We start from the raw sequence: 14861 nt of genomic DNA, 5'->3' as shown, positions 1-14861 counted from the left end.
AGGGAGGGAGGGAGGGAGGGAGGGAGGGAGCGTGGCAGAAGCAGAAATGGCCAGCGGCTGGGGTGCAGGGCTGGAGTCAGGCAGAGGAACAAAAAAGGGTCTGCAGAGGGGAAGAAGGAGAAAACCGTGGCCTTGATAACTGACTGAGGGTGAGAAGACGGGGTTCTCGTATCAGACATACAGTAGAATGCAGTGGTTAATTCTCCAAGTTCTAGAATCAGTTGCCCTGGGTTCAAATCTCAAGCAAATGATCTCCCTGAGCCTCAACGTCTTTTGTGAAGCAGTGGTTAAAACCTACCCTTGGCCAGGCATGGTGGCTCACACCTGTAATCCCAGCACTTTGGGAGGCTGAGGCAGAACGATTGCTTGAGCCCAGGAGTTTGAGACCAGCCTGAGCAACATAGCGAGAACCCTGTCTCAAAGGAAAGGGAAAGGGAAAGGGAAAGGAAAGGAAGAAAGAAAGAATTAGCCATGCATGGCGGTGCAAACCTATAGTCCCAGATGCTTAGAAGACTGAGGTGAAAGGACTGCTTGAGCCGAAGAGGTTAAGCCCACTACACTTGTCTAATTTGTGTGTGTGTGTGTGTGGAGACGGGTCCCACTATATTGCCCAGGCAATCCTCTCGCTCTGGCCTCTCAATGTGCCTGGATTACAGGCATGAGCCACAGTACCTGGCTATTACCTTCTAACCTACTCTTCAATTTTTGTTGTTATATTTTTTCATTATTGTCTGTCATCTCCCGCCCCATTATCAATTCCACAAAGTCAGGGATCTAGGTCTATTTGGTGAACTAATGTTAGTTCCTCACCCCTGCTGGCCTCCAGGCCTAGAGTTGTGACAGAAATAATCAATTTATGTGGTGCCTATTGTGTGCCAGGCCTACAGTAGGCACCACATGAATGATTTTTCTTTTCTTCTTTATTTTTTTTGAGACAGAGTCTCACACTGTCATCCAGGCTGGAGTGCAATGGCACAATCTTGGCTCTGCCTCCCGGGTTCAAGCGATTCTCCTGCCTCAGCCTCCCGAGTAGCTGGGACTACAGGTGCCACCACCACTCCGGGCTCATTTTTTTTATTTTTAGTACAGACGGGGTTTCACCATGTTGGCCAGGCTGGTCTCGAACTCCTGACCTCAGGTTATCCACCCGCCTCGGTTCTCCCAAAGTGCTGGGATTACAGGTGTAAGCCCCCGCGCCCGGCCATGAATGATTATTTCTATCTCTGCTCTTGCTAGAGGAGGGCACAAAGGCTGTGCCAGTTTCCCGTGATGTCCCCAGCCTCCAGCTCAGTGCTTGGCGAGCAGAAAGGAGTCAAAGGCAGGAGTCAAAGGCAGAAGTCAAAGGCAAGTGCCCCGCTGGCCACTTGCTCAGTCCCTCATCTCCACCCTCTCGCAGGTGGCTGGTGTCCCGCGATGGCCGCAGGCGCCCTCCTGCCGTGCCCGCGCCCGTGCCCGATGTCCCAGCAGGACTTCCTCAAGGCCTCACACTTCTCGCTGGGGCCCGACCTGCGGCTGCACGAGGGTACCATGCACACCACGTCGCACCGGGACTTCGCCTACCCGACTGCCACCCGGGAGCCGCCAAGCCTGCAGCCGCCGCCCGCGCTGCTTTTCCCAACGGACCCGAGCTGGGACCGGGAAGAGCGCGTGTCGGAGGCGCGCCGCGCGTTCCCGCTGCCGTCGACGCCGCCGTGGGAGCTGCTGCAAGCGCAGGCGCGGGAACGCACGCTCGCCATGCGGGCCAGCAACTTGCACCTGCACGAGGACGCGCACGCCGGGATCGGCCTCTCCAACGCGCGCGCCGCCTACGGCTGGCCCGAGCTGCCGGCGCGCGCCCGAGAGCGGATCCGCGGCGCGCGCCTCATCTTCGACCGCGACTCCCTGCCGCCCGGCGACCGCGACAAGTTGCGCATCCCGCCCACCACGCACCAGGCACTCTTTCCACCCCACGACGCGCGCCCGCAGCCTCGTGCGCCCAGTCGCCACCTCGGTGAGCGCGCACCTGGACTGAGAGGGCGATTTGCTTCACCCAGTGGTTCTCAAAGAGGGGCAAGGACTCTTCATTCCCCTTCCCCCAGGGAACATTTGGCAATGTCTGGAAACGGTTTTGATGGTCAAGACTTGGGGGTTGGTCGGGCGCGGTGGGTCAAACCTGTAATCTCAGCACTTTGGGAGGCCAAGGTGGGTGGATCACTTGAAGTCAAGAGTTCGAGACCAGCCTGGCCAATATGGAGGAACCCCGTCTCTACTAAAATACAAAAATTAGTATGGCATGGTGGTGGGTGCCTGTAATCCCAGCTACTTCGGAGGCTGAGGCAGGAGAATTGCTTGAACCCAGGAGGCAGAGGTTGCGGTGAACCGAGATTGTGCCGCTGCACTCCAGCCTGGGAGACAGAGCAAGGCTCCGTCTGAAAGAAAGAGAGAGAGAGAGGAGGGAGGGAGGAATGAAGGGAGGAAGGAAGGAAGGAAGGAGGAAGGAAGGAAGGAAGGAGGGAAGGAAGGAAGGAAGGAAGGAAGGAAGGAAGGAAGGAAGGAAGGAAGGAAGACAGACTTGGTGGGGGGCGGAGGCCATGCGCAGTGGCTCACACCTGTAGTCCCAGTGCTTTGGGAGGCCCAGGCAGGAGGATCTCTTGAGGCCAGAATTGGAGACCTGCCCGGGCAACATAGCAAGACCCATGTCTACAAATACATATATATATATACATTTTATATATATTTATATATATATATAATTTTTTTAGAAAGTGTCTCTCTCTCTGTCACCCAGGCTGGAGCGCAGTGGCACAGTCTCGGTTCACACAGACTGGATCTGCCCATCTCAAGCGATCATCCCACCTCAGCCTCCCAGGCAGCTGGGACTGCAGACATGCTTGTCATCAGGCCCAGCTAATTTTTTGTACTTATTTGTAGAGATGCAGTCTAACTACGTTGCCCTGGCAGGTCTTAAATGCCTGGGCTCAAGCAATCTACCCGCCTCGACCTCCCAAAGTGCTGGAATTACAGGCATGAGCCAATGAGCCCAGCCCTTACAAAATAAAATTTAAAAAGGTGGGCAGAGGTGCTACCAGCAGACAGCGGGTAGAGGCCAGAGATGCTGCCAAGTATCCTCCCACAGACAGGGTAGCCCCCACAGCAGAGAATTAGCCCCAAATGTCAATCACGCCAAGCCTCAGAAACCCTGGAACCACCTTGAGCGTCAGTTTCAGCATCAGGTGGGTGGACATATCTTCTGAATCTGTCCAGAGTGGTGCGTGGTTGGCAGGAGTCACGAATGCCAGTTTGGGGTCAGACAAATCAGCTAAGTTTTCCATCTGCACACCCTCCTCCCCTACCACCTTAGTAGCTGTGTGAGACTGAATGAGTTGACCTCTCCAAGCCTCAGTTTCCCCATCTACAAAATGGGTGCAATCACAGAGCCCCATTCACAGGATCTGGTAAAGCTGAATGTGTATGGTGTGTCTGGTGCAGAGAGCACCCAACAAAGAGTAGCCACCATTCGTATGATTTTCCAATTCTGTGACTCCAGGAACCCTTCTGGTGAACATTACTGGTCAGATGTCCCTAAGATGGCCTCAGGGATTGTCAAACCCTGATTTGACATTTAGTTGTGGTTCCTAGTTTCTGTGGTTTCTGGTAAGTTGCTTAACCTCTCTGAGCCTCAAGGAAACTGTAACATAAGAGAAATGATACCAGGTCCAAGAAGGTGGGACCGGGCATGATGGCTCACGCCTGTGATCCCAGCACTTTGGGAAGCTGAGGCATGTGGACCACTTGAGGTCAGGAATTGGAGACCAGCCTGGCCAATGTGGTGAAACCCCATCTCTACTAAAAATACAAAAATTAGCCTGAGCTGGTGATGCGTGCCTGTAATCCCAGCTACTTGGGAGGCTGAGGCAGGAGAATCGCTTGAACCTGGGAGGCGGAGGTTGCAATGAGTCGAGATTGTGCCACTGCACTCCAGCCTGGGCCACAAAGCGAGACTCCGTCTCAAGCGAGACTCCGTCTCCAAAAAAAAAAAAAAAAAAAAAAAAAAGAGAGAGAGAGAGGGAGGGAGAGAGAGATACTCGGTCCTGGAAGAAGATGCAATGCACTTAGCCTAAGCATGGCTCACTATAGTCCTTGGCGGATATTATCGAGGTTTTGTTGTTTGTTTTTTTATTTGTGTGTGTGTGTGTGTGTGTGTGTGTGTGTATGTTTTGAGATGGAATCTCACTCTGTGACCCAGGCTGGAGTGCAGTGGCGCGATCTCAGCTCACTGCAGCCTCTGCCTCCCAGGTTCAAACTGTTCTGTCTCAGTCTCCTGAGTAGCTGGGACTACAGGCATATGTCAACACACCCAGCTAATTTTTATATTTTTGGTAGAGATGGGATTTCACCATATTGGTCAGGTTGCTCTTGAACTCCTGACCTCAGGCGATCCACCTGCCTTGGCCTCCCAAAGTGCTGGGATTACAGGCATGAGCCACCGCACCTGGCTGTATTTTTTAATTTATCATTATTTTTTAGAGATGAGGGTCTTGCTATGTTGCCCACGCTGGTCTCCAGCTCCTGGGCTCAAGCCCATCTTCTCACTTCAGCCGCCTGAATAGCTGGGATTACAGGCATGGGCCATTGCCCCTGGCTTTTAGTATAACTTATTTTATTTTTATTCTTTGGTGTTTGCCAGACAGCTCTCAGTCTACACTGTTCAGAATGGCCCAGCTCCCCTTCCCGGGCAAAAAATAGAATTCCTTCCAGAGGGCTTGAGATGGCAGAGAATCTCAGTCTCTCTCTCTCTCTCTCTCTCTCTCTCTCTCTCTCTTTCTCTCTCTCTCCCTCCCTCCCTCCCTCCCTCCTTTTCTCTCTCTCTTCCTTTCTCTCTCCCCTCTTGCCTATCCTAAGGAGGCCCCAACACCCTCAAGTGGGACTACACGAGACAAGATGGGACTTCCTACCAAAGACAGTTCCAGGCCCTGCCAGGCCCACCTGCCTTGATGTGTAAGAGGGTAAATTGAGGCTGTGTTGGGGCTGCAGGTGGGGGCAGAATTGGGGGCTGGGTGGTTTGGGCCTTCCTATCCCTGTCTGCCCACAGGCCTCCTCCAGAGTGGAGCTGGGAGACTGCAAGATCAGCTATGGATCAATGTGTTCGGAGCAGAAACAGGCCTACAGGCCCCAGGGTCTGCCTGAAGATAGGTATAAAGGGGCCATTGCCGGGCACGGTGGCTCATGCCTGTAATCCCAGCACTTTGGGAGGCTGAGGCAGGCAGATCATGAGGTCAGGAGTTCGAGACCAGTCTGGCCAATATGGTGAAACCCCGTCTCTACTAAAAATACAAAAATTAGCCGGGTGTAATGGTGGGCGCCTGTAATCCCAGCTACTCGGGAGGCTGAGGCAAGAGACTCCCTTGAACCTGGGAGGCGGAGGCTGCAGTGAGCCAAGATTGCACCACTGCACTCCAGCCTGTTCGACAGAGCAAGACTCCATCTCAAAAAACATAAAGTGGGGAGGGCACTGGCTTCCCACCCAGATGGGACAATTGGCTTTCAGTAGCATGTGGTTTGAGCCCCTTAGGGCTTTGGGGCCAATACTCTGCCTTTGAGCTCTATGTCACTGGTAGCCAAGGTGCGCTATTGTGCCCGGTCTCCCATTATTACAGCCCCATGGCTTGGTCATTAGGAAACCCTGATCCCCTCCCCCTTTCTGGAGGTTACAAGGCCTCAGATGGATCCACTTTACCTTCTTCTTCTTTTTTTTTTTTTTTTTTTTTTTTTGAGACGGAATCTCGCTCTGTTGCCCAGGCTTGAGTGCAGTGGCACGATCTCAGCTCACTGCAACCTCTGCCTCCCGGGTTCAAGCGATTCTCCTGCCTCAGCCTCCTGAGTAGCTGGAATTACAGTCACGTGCCACCATGCCCAGTTAATTTGGTATTTTTAGTAGAGATGGGGTTTCACCATTTTTGCCAGGCTGGTCTCAAACGCCTGACCTCAGGCGATCCCCCTTCTTAGCCTCCCAAAGTGCTGGGATTACAGGGGTGAGCCACCGCGCCGGTTCACTTTACCTTATTCTTGATAGAATAATACATTACGTGCAGGTATGACAAGGCCCAGGCCGCAGCCCACATCCACTATGTAAATATCCGTCCTGGTGACGGCCTCTTTCACCACAGAACCACCAAGGCCGAGCACTTCTATGCCCGGGAGCCAGGTGAGAGCCTGCGGCCCGCCCCGCCCCGCCTCCCACCGCAGCCTCCCAGGGCAGCTCTGCACCTGTTCCGCTCCTGGCAGAACCTTTTGTTCTTCACCACGATCAGACTCCGGAGTCGCACATCCTGAAAGGAAATTGGTGCCCCGGCCCCAGCAGTCTGGACACCTTCATGCAGTACTTCTACGGCCAGGTAAGCAGAAAGAGCGAAAAGGCGGCAGCGAAAGGGCTTCCCAGACAGAGCAAATAGCAGGTGCAGAAGTCCCAAAGTGGGAGTGAGCTTGATAGGTATGCAGGAATCTCCTGGATGTACTTGAGTGATCTAGGGCGAGTCACTTAACCACTCCGATCCTCAGTGGCTCCTCTAAAATGAGATGAGTACCAACTCCCAACGCTACCACGTGGGGACCAGAAAGGGTGAGGGAACTGTCCAAGGTCACACAGAGCCCACCTCCTCCCTCCCGATCCCGGGCCCGGGGACCTCTCGGACGCCGGAGTTTTCAAATGCCCTGTGGTCCTACAGCCGCCTCCCGCGACACAGCCACCCAGCCGCCACGTGCCTCACGAGAAACTGCAGAGTCACGTGATCCTAGGGGAGCCAAAGCTACTCAGACGCTTCTTCAAGACCACCATGGGCTCGGACTACTGCCCCTCAGAGTGGAGGCAGGTGCAGAAAGCGCCCAACCTCCACTTGCAGCAGAGCAACCTGCCGCAGGGGACCGGCGGTGAGCGCTCCCGGGAAGCCCCGCCCCATAGAGCCCCGCCCCGGGAAGCCCCGCCCCAGGAAGCCCCAGCCCTGGAAGCCTCGCCCCCTGCCACTGCTCGGCCCCGCCCCTAACCAGCCCACCCCTCCCCTGGCTTCATCCCCGAAAGGCTAAATCCCACCCCCAATTGACCAGAACCCCAACTCTGCCCCTGGATAATCCCGCCCCTTCATGGTCATACCTCTCCCCTTCATAACTCCATCCTTCTGGACATGGCCCCGCCCCTTCTCCATTCTCTCTTATCCAGTCTTAACTCCTCCTCGATTGTCAGACTCTGGCTCCACCCCTGACCCGCCAGCCTGCCCTGCCTGGCCCTGCCCCCAGACTCATCTGGACAGGCCCCACCCCTGATCTTCTTAGCCCTGTGCCCTAGCTCCTGGCTCTTCCCCTAGCTCTTTCCTCCTCCCCTAGCTCCTCCCTCTTCCCAAGCTCCTCCCCTTCCTCTGGCTCCTCCCTCCTCCCCGCTCCTTCCTCTTTCCTAGCTCCTCCCTGTTTCCCAGTTCCTCCCTCTTCCCCAGCTCCTCCCCCTTCCTCTAGCTCCTCCCTCCTCCCCTGGCTCCTCCCTTCTCTCCCACCTCCTCCCTCTTCCTCAGCTCCTCCCTCTTCCCAAGCTCCTCCCTCTTCCCAAGCTCCTCCCTCTTCCCCAGCTCCTCCCCTTCCTCTGGCTCCTCCCTCCTTATTTGGCTCCGCCCTCCTGCCCTCTCCTAATCCTTTATTCTCCCCTGGTCAACATCAGCGCTAGCCTGGGCTTGGCTCTTGAACCCTTCCCTTGAACTTCACCACACCCTCAGCCCCGCCTCTGCCCACAGCCCTCACTCAGTCTCCCCAACCTGAATCTCCAGAATTCGATTTTTTAACCATGAACCAGAAGATGCTGAAGCCACACGGAACAGCTCCGGCCCTGGTGACTGAAGAGATGCTACAGCGGGTGAGGGAGGGGGAGGGGAGCCACCCATCATTAGACAACCCCCACATGGGTGTAGAGTTGTCTCAGGAAAACTATGCTGTCACCCAGCCTCAGAGTTAGTGATCATCCAGGCTCGGGGCATCTTTTTTTTTTTTTTTTTTTGAGACGAAGTCTCGCTCTGTCGCCCAGGCTGGAGTGCAGTGGCGGGATCTCAGCTCACTGCGAGCTCCGCCTCCCGGGTTCACGCCATTCTCCTGCCTCAGCCTCCCGAGTAGCTGGGACTACAGGCGCCCGCCACCTTGCCCGGCTAGTCTTTTTGTATTTTTTAGTAGTGACGGGGTTTCACCGTGTTAGCCAGTATGGTCTCGATCTCCTGACCTCGTGATCCGCCCGTCTCGGCCTCCCAAAGTGTTGGGTTTACAGGTTTGAGCCACCGCGCCCAGCCGGGGGCATCTTAATATCCCTTTAGCCTCAAGATCATCCCTAGCTTGGCCGGGTGCAGTGGTTCACGCCTGTAATCCCAGCGCTTTGGGAGGCTGAAGCAGGCGGATCACCTGAAGTCAGGAGTTCGAGACCAGCCTGGCCAACATGGTGAAACCCCGTCTCTACTAAAAATACAAAAATTAGTCAGGCATGGTGGCGCACGCCTGTAATCCAGCTACTCTGGAGGCTGAGACAGAATTACTTGAACCGGGGAGGCGGAGGTTGCAGTGAGCCAAGATCGTGTCACTGCATTTTGGGCTGGGCAACAGAGCAAGACTCTGCCTCAAGAAAAGGAAAAAAAAAAAAATAGAGATAATCCCTAGCTCACTCCCCAGGGTCGTGTCCAGGTCAGCTCAGGGGCATCTTTGCACCACAACCACTGTTATACCCAAGACAAGGGTTAATTCAGAGCCACCGAGGATCACCCCAGCCCTGGAGTCCTTCCAGGGACACCCCTGGTTATTCTCCAGCTTCTTATCCAGCTCCTTATTCAGCCTCGCCTCGGGCCCTTTTCACCCACCTCTCCCCAGGGTTCAACCTCCCCAGCCTTTGATGCTCTGGCTCTGCCCCTAACTGGCCCCACCCTACCCCTGGCTTCATGTCCTGAAGGGCTAACTCCCACCCCAAATTGACCAGAGCCCAAACTCCACCCCTGGACAATTCGGCCCCTTTGTGGCCACGTCCTACCCTTGCATAACTCCGCCCTTCTGGTCATAGCCTTGCCCCTTTCCCTATCCTCTCTTACCCAGTCTTAACCATCCTCCTTCGTCAGACACTGGCTCTGCGCTGACCAACTAGCCTGCCCTGCCTGGCCCCACCCCCTGACTCATTAGGCCTGGAGATCCTGGGGTGGACAGGGTGGGTCAGCCACCTCCCAGACTGCCCTGCCAGGCTGTCCACCCTGACTCCACAGTGCAAGTACAGTCACATGGAGCCCCCTCTGGGTGGACTGCGCTTCTTCTCAACCCAATACAAGGATGAATTTCCTTTCAAGTATCAGGGTCCAGCAGCCCTGAGACTGAAAAATCCTCAGGAGGGCTTTGTGCCCCTGGGCACGCCTCACCAGCACGGCTGCAGGGAGAAGACAGACCCTCGGGCTCCCCAGCCCCCTATGTACCCGTGCCCCAGCCAGTAATAAATGCCACCTTGGCAACATTCCACTCTTTCCCATCAGTCAGCCAGTCCAGAGGATGCTTAGGTGGGTGGGGGCTGGTGGAAGGGACTGAACGGGAAAGGATGACTCCATTGTTGCTGCGTTGCCATGAAGAGTATGGAGTCAATGCTGGGCGCGGTGGCTCACACCTGTAACCCCAACACTTTGGGAGGCTGAGATGGGAGGATTGCTTGAGCCCAGGAGTTTGAGATCAGCCTGGGCAACATAGGGAGATCCTGTTTCTACAAAAAATAAGATAATTGGCCAGGCGCAGTGGCTCACACTTATAATCCCAGCATTTTGGGAGGCCAAGGCGAGCGGATCACCTGAGATCAGGAGTTCGACACCAACCTGGCCAACACGGTGAAACCCTATCTCTACTAAAATACAAAAATTAACCAGACGTGGTGGCACATGTCTGTAATCTTAGCTACTTGGGAGGCTGAAGCATGGAATCACTTGAACCTGGAAGGCGGAGGTTGCAGTGAGATCATACCACTGAACTCTAGCCTGGGCAGCAGAGCGAGACTACATCTCAATAAGTAAGTAAGTAAGTAAATAAATAAATAAATAAATAAATAAATAAATAAATAAATAAAAATTTTAAAAAGCCAGGCATGGTGGTACATGCTTGTAGTCCCAGCTACGCAGGAGGCTGAGGTGGGAGAATGACTTAAGCCCAGAAATTTGATGCTACAGTGAGCTATATGATTGCACCACTGCACTCCGGTCAGGGCAACAGAGCAAAAACTCTGTCTCAAAAAAAGAAAAAATGAATAAAGTTATAGTGCTGAACAGAGATATTGGTGTGTGTGCTTGAGAACACAGATCCCTGTGGGGGCTGGATGGACACAGTCCAAACCTGGACTCCTCCATGTCCTGGAGAGTAGTTTGGGCAAGTCACCTAACCCCGCTGAGCCTCAATTTGCTCATCTATTAAATGGGGATAAATAGCAACTCTCCCATGAGACTGTTAAACATGAGAAATGTACACACTTTTCAGTGCATGGGGCTGGGGTCGTGGAGGGAAAGCTTCCCTTCTGAGGATGAAAGTGGGGAAGGCCAGGGTGTGGGGAAAAAGCTTTCAACGGTGGGGACACTGGATGTGGCCTGTAGAGGACATGGAGGAGTGGACACAGCTGACAATAGCCCAGCAGTTTTTTCCATCATGGGCAGAGACTAGAGACCGAATGGGGCACTGACTGTCTGGGAAACTGGCCCCCAGGTCAGAGCAGAGTCCAGGGCCAAACTGACAAAAGCCATCAAGACATTACCAGGTCCAAGGGGGTAAGTGTTCAGCCAGAGACAAAATGTAATGGGTCAAAAGGAGGAGGATGTGATGGGGCTCTGCAACAAGTGAGTGGCAGGGCTTAGTAAGAACCAGTACCTTGGACAGCGCCTGACCTTGAAGGTCCAGGGTGTGGTGAGGAGAAAAGTTTGTCTGGGGTAAGGTCTGTCTGGGGTAAGGTGGGTTTTAGTGACCATGCCTGGGGCTTGCCTCTGTGGGCTGTTGAATGTCCAGTTTCAAGGAGTGAATATGGCTTTCCTGAACCGAGAAACCTCCAAAACCAAGGACCCCAATCCAATGAACCATGAGGTTGAGCCAATCTCAACCCTGCCCAGGAGCCCTTTCTTGGTTGGCATCAGTTCTTCTAGGCCAGGTTGTCATTTCTGCAAGAAAGGCAGGAGGGAATCCAGCTTTGCATCCTGTAGGGACAAGATGACCCTTTGGACCACACATGGTATCCACATTGACCGTGCAAGAATCTGCCAGCTGTAGAATGTCCTCTAAAGATATTTGGCATCATGCTCTTCTGAGTTACTTCAGGATAAACCAGGCCTTGTCATTTATTGATGTCTTAGGTCATTCTTTATTGGAGGCTCTCCTGTGCATTGTAGGATATTTAGTGCCATCCTTGTCCTCTACCCACTAAATGCCAGTAGTACCTCTCCCTCCCACTTGTAACAAAATGTCCCAAATATTGCCAGATATCTTCCGGATGGGAAATAATTGCCCTGGTTGGAAATCACTGTGATAAGCTCATCCTCTTCTGATGAAGCTGGTCTCCCTAGTGACCAGACTACTAGAACAGAAAGGTTTTCCCTTTTTGCCTTGCCTGCTGGGAAGCTCAGAATGTTTATTTGGTCTTAAGTTCCATGTAGCACTAGTTGTAGGATTATCTTCCTGCCTCATGCCAGAAATAGTTTATTTATTTATTTATTTTCAGACGGAGTCTTGCTCTGTCACCCAGGCTGGAGTGCAGTGGCATGATCTCAGCTCACTGCAAGCTCTACCTCCTGGGTTCGTGCCATTCTCCAGCCTCAGCCTCCCCAGTAGCTGGGACTACAGGCGCCCACCACCACACCCGGCTAATTTTTGTATTTTTTTTTTTTTTTTTTAGAGATGGAGTTTCACCGTGTTAGCCAGGATGATCTCGATCTCCTGACTTAGTGATCCAACCATCTCGGCCTCCCAAAGTGTTGCGATTAAAGGCATGAGCCACTGTGCCTGGCCTATCCCAGGAATAGTTTAAAACAGCCTTAGGCATTAGATGAAAACAGTCCATAGCTGTTGAAAAGAGCTGGATTTCAGCACAACTTGAAGCATTTTCTAACAATGAAAATGGCCAGCCCGAGGATGGCTTGCCAGGGAAGAACAGAAACTGTACTGGAAATGTTTAATCCTCGGGAAAAGACACTACATCAGGATGATTCTCGATGTATTTTATGGATTTATGACTAACCCTCCTATATTCCACTCACCCCCTTCCTCCCCAAAAAAGCCTAGGGATTAAGACAAATAATATAGAATTGAATGTGAGAAACTAAGTTTTTTTGTTTTTGTTTTTGTTTTTTCCAAAACGGAGTCTCGCTCTTGTCACCCAGCCTGGAAAGCAATGGTGCAATCTCAGTTCACTGCAACCTCCGCCTCCTGAGTTCAAGCGATTCTCCTGCCTCAGCCTCCCAAACAGCTGGAATTACAGGTGCCCGCCACCATGCCTGGCTAATTTTTATATTTTTAGTAGAGACGGGGCTTTACCATATTGCTCAGGCTGGTCTTGAACTCCTGACCTCGTGATCTGCCTGCCTCGGCTTCCAAAGTGCTGGGATTACAGGCATGAGCCATCGTGCCTGGTCACCAAGATTAATTTTTAAAGGAAAACAACTTTCTCAATGGAAAGCATCACCCAGCAGCAGAATTCAGACTTGCCTTTCTGTCCTTAGGCAGGAATACACCCTGACCCTCACTTTCTTTCTCTGTAAAATGGGAATGCCAATAGTTCCCGTTTCAAAGAGTGTATACAGGAATTAAATAAAAGGTGCATGTACCATGCTCAGAAGAGGGCCTGGCACTTGGCTGCAGCTCAATGAATGGTGACTAAATGTGTTAATGTCTTATATCATTTTGTTGCAAGCGACAGAAACCAAGCTCTATCTGACTCAAATAAAAAAAAGGAATTTTATTGATTTAGAAAAAAGCCAGACATGGTGGCTCATGCCTGCAATCCCAACACTTTGGGAGGCTGGGGCGGGAAGATCACTTGAACTCAGAAGTTCAAGACCAGCCTGGGCAACACAGTGAGATCTCATCTCCACTAGAAATAATTTAGAAAATTAGCTGGGCATGGTGGTACGCACCTGTAGTCTCAGCTACTTGGGAGGCTGAGGTGGGAGGATTGTTTGAGCCCAGAAGATTGAGGCTACAGTGAGCTATTATCACTGCACTCCAGCCTGGGCAACTGAGCAAGATCCTGTCTCAAAAATCATAGACACACACACACACAGAAACAAGAAGGTCTGAGTCTGGAATTGGCTCTAATATCAGGCACTTTGTATCAGGACTCTGTCTCCCTGGCCATCTCTCAGTCCTGTGTCCCTCCAAGCAACAGCAAAGGAAGATGTTGGTAGTATTTACCAATGCTAATGATTAAAGCCCCTAGAGAAGGGCAGGGTCTTTGCACCATGCTCCCTCTATTGAGTTTTTTTTTTTTTTTTTTCTTTTTGAGACAGAGTCTCACTCTGTCACCCAGGCTGGAGTGCAGTGCTGCAATCTTGGCTCACTGCAACCTCCGCCTCCTGGGTTCAAGCGATTCTCCTGCATCAGCCTCCCAAGTAGCTGGGATTACAGGCATGCACCACCATGCCCGGCTAATTTTGTATTTTATTAGAGATGGGATTTCACCATGTTGGCCAGGCTGGTCTTGAACTCCTGACCTCAAGTGATCCACCGGCCTCAGTCTCCCAAAGTGCTGGGATTACAAGCATGAGCCACCACACCGGGACCCATATTGGAATTTAAGGAACAGGCTGATTGGCCCATTGGAATCACACACCCAGTTGTGGACCAATCACTGTGCCTAGAGGAAAACAATATTGTGATTGGCTTGGCCAGCTCAGGAGCCCACCCCTAGGTTATTTAGTTCCCCAAACCCAGTCAGGATCAGGGTGCTGGAGCCCAAACTTAATTGACTGTGTCTCCTAAGGACAGATCTGTGTCCTGCCCCAGGTTGCAATCTGGAGGGTGGATTAGCTCAGCTAATAGGCTCTTCCCAGTGAGAGTGATCATCAGCTTTGTAGACAAGGAATGTTCAGTGTTTGGGAGTAGCTTAGGGTGTCAGATGTTCTCCCATAATCCCAGTTTTATCTTCCACCTCATCATCTGCCTCATCTTTTAGCCTGAAACAGAAAATTCAGCTCTGACAATCTCACAAGATGAAGCAGATGAGTCTCTGCTTTGAGAAGGAACACATTCCAGAAACTTCTGTCTTTCTTGTAAGACTTTGCTGAAGATTGCATGAAAGCTGCTCCAGGCCCCAGGCCAGGCATGGTAGCTCACACCTGTAGTCCCAGCAAGTTGGAAGGATCGCTGAAGCCAGGAGTTGGAGACCAGCCAGGGCAACATAGTGAGACCCATCTCTACAAATACAATAACAATAATAGGCAGGCATGGTGGCTGTAGTCCCAGTTACTCAGGAGGCTGAGTCCCCAGCTACTCGTCTGTAGTCCCAGCTACTCAGGAGGCTAAGGTGGGAGGATGGCTTGAACCCAGGAGTTCAAGGCTGCAGTGAGCTACGATTGTGCCACTGCACTCCAGCCTGGGTGACACAATGAGACCCTGTCTCTAAAAAAGAAAGAAAGCTTCCCTATATTCCAGTATTCTGGTCCTTAGGAGATGCATGGTTAGAGTTCCATGATAAAATAGGTTACTATTTATTTATTTATTTATTTATTTTTATTTATTTATTTATTTTTTTTTTTTTGAGACGGAGTCTTACTCTGTCGCCCGGGCTGGAGTGCAGTGGCCGGATCTCAGCTCACTGCAAGCTCCGCCTCCCGGGTTTACGCCATTCTCCTGCCTCAGCCTCCCGAGTA

The 14861-nt window shown here is 52.3% G+C and overlaps 2 protein-coding genes across 7 annotated transcripts in view; one reads left to right on the top strand and one right to left on the bottom strand.

Annotated features, from left to right (window-relative positions):
• Window positions 1–1627, bottom strand: part of PEX11G (peroxisomal biogenesis factor 11 gamma) — a 21791-nt gene extending 20164 nt beyond the window's left edge. The window contains exon 1 of the mRNA XM_017879996.1: window positions 1561–1627. The gene's annotated coding sequence lies outside the window, so the exon portion shown is untranslated. The remainder of the gene's footprint in view (window positions 1–1560) is intronic.
• The window catches only part of SAXO5 (stabilizer of axonemal microtubules 5), a 10262-nt gene extending 772 nt beyond the window's left edge, over window positions 1–9490 (top strand). For 2 of the 6 annotated variants that reach the window (XM_017879986.1, XM_017879987.1), the window contains exons 2-9: window positions 1397–1990; window positions 4882–4985; window positions 5072–5172; window positions 6072–6184; window positions 6265–6374; window positions 6705–6906; window positions 7788–7873; window positions 9249–9490. In XM_017879986.1, the coding sequence (XP_017735475.1) occupies window positions 1414–1990; window positions 4882–4985; window positions 5072–5172; window positions 6072–6184; window positions 6265–6374; window positions 6705–6906; window positions 7788–7873; window positions 9249–9470 (1515 nt within the window). In that variant the 5' untranslated portion in view covers window positions 1397–1413 and the 3' untranslated portion in view covers window positions 9471–9490. Of the gene's footprint in view, window positions 1–69; window positions 150–1396; window positions 1991–4881; window positions 4986–5071; window positions 5173–6071; window positions 6185–6264; window positions 6375–6704; window positions 6907–7787; window positions 7874–9248 lie in introns of those variants that run through there. The other 4 variants (XM_017879988.1, XM_017879991.1, XM_017879989.1 and 1 more) reach the window with 4 other exon arrangements.
• The last annotated feature ends 5371 nt before the right edge of the window (window positions 9491–14861 follow it).

The sequence above is a fragment of the Rhinopithecus bieti genome, unplaced genomic scaffold (genome assembly GCF_001698545.2).
Source record: "Rhinopithecus bieti isolate Rb0 unplaced genomic scaffold, ASM169854v2 scaffold_10589, whole genome shotgun sequence".
Lineage (NCBI taxonomy): Eukaryota > Metazoa > Chordata > Mammalia > Primates > Cercopithecidae > Rhinopithecus > Rhinopithecus bieti.
The sequence above is the reverse complement of the archived record's forward strand: the minus strand, read 5'-3'. Positions and strand labels throughout refer to the sequence as shown.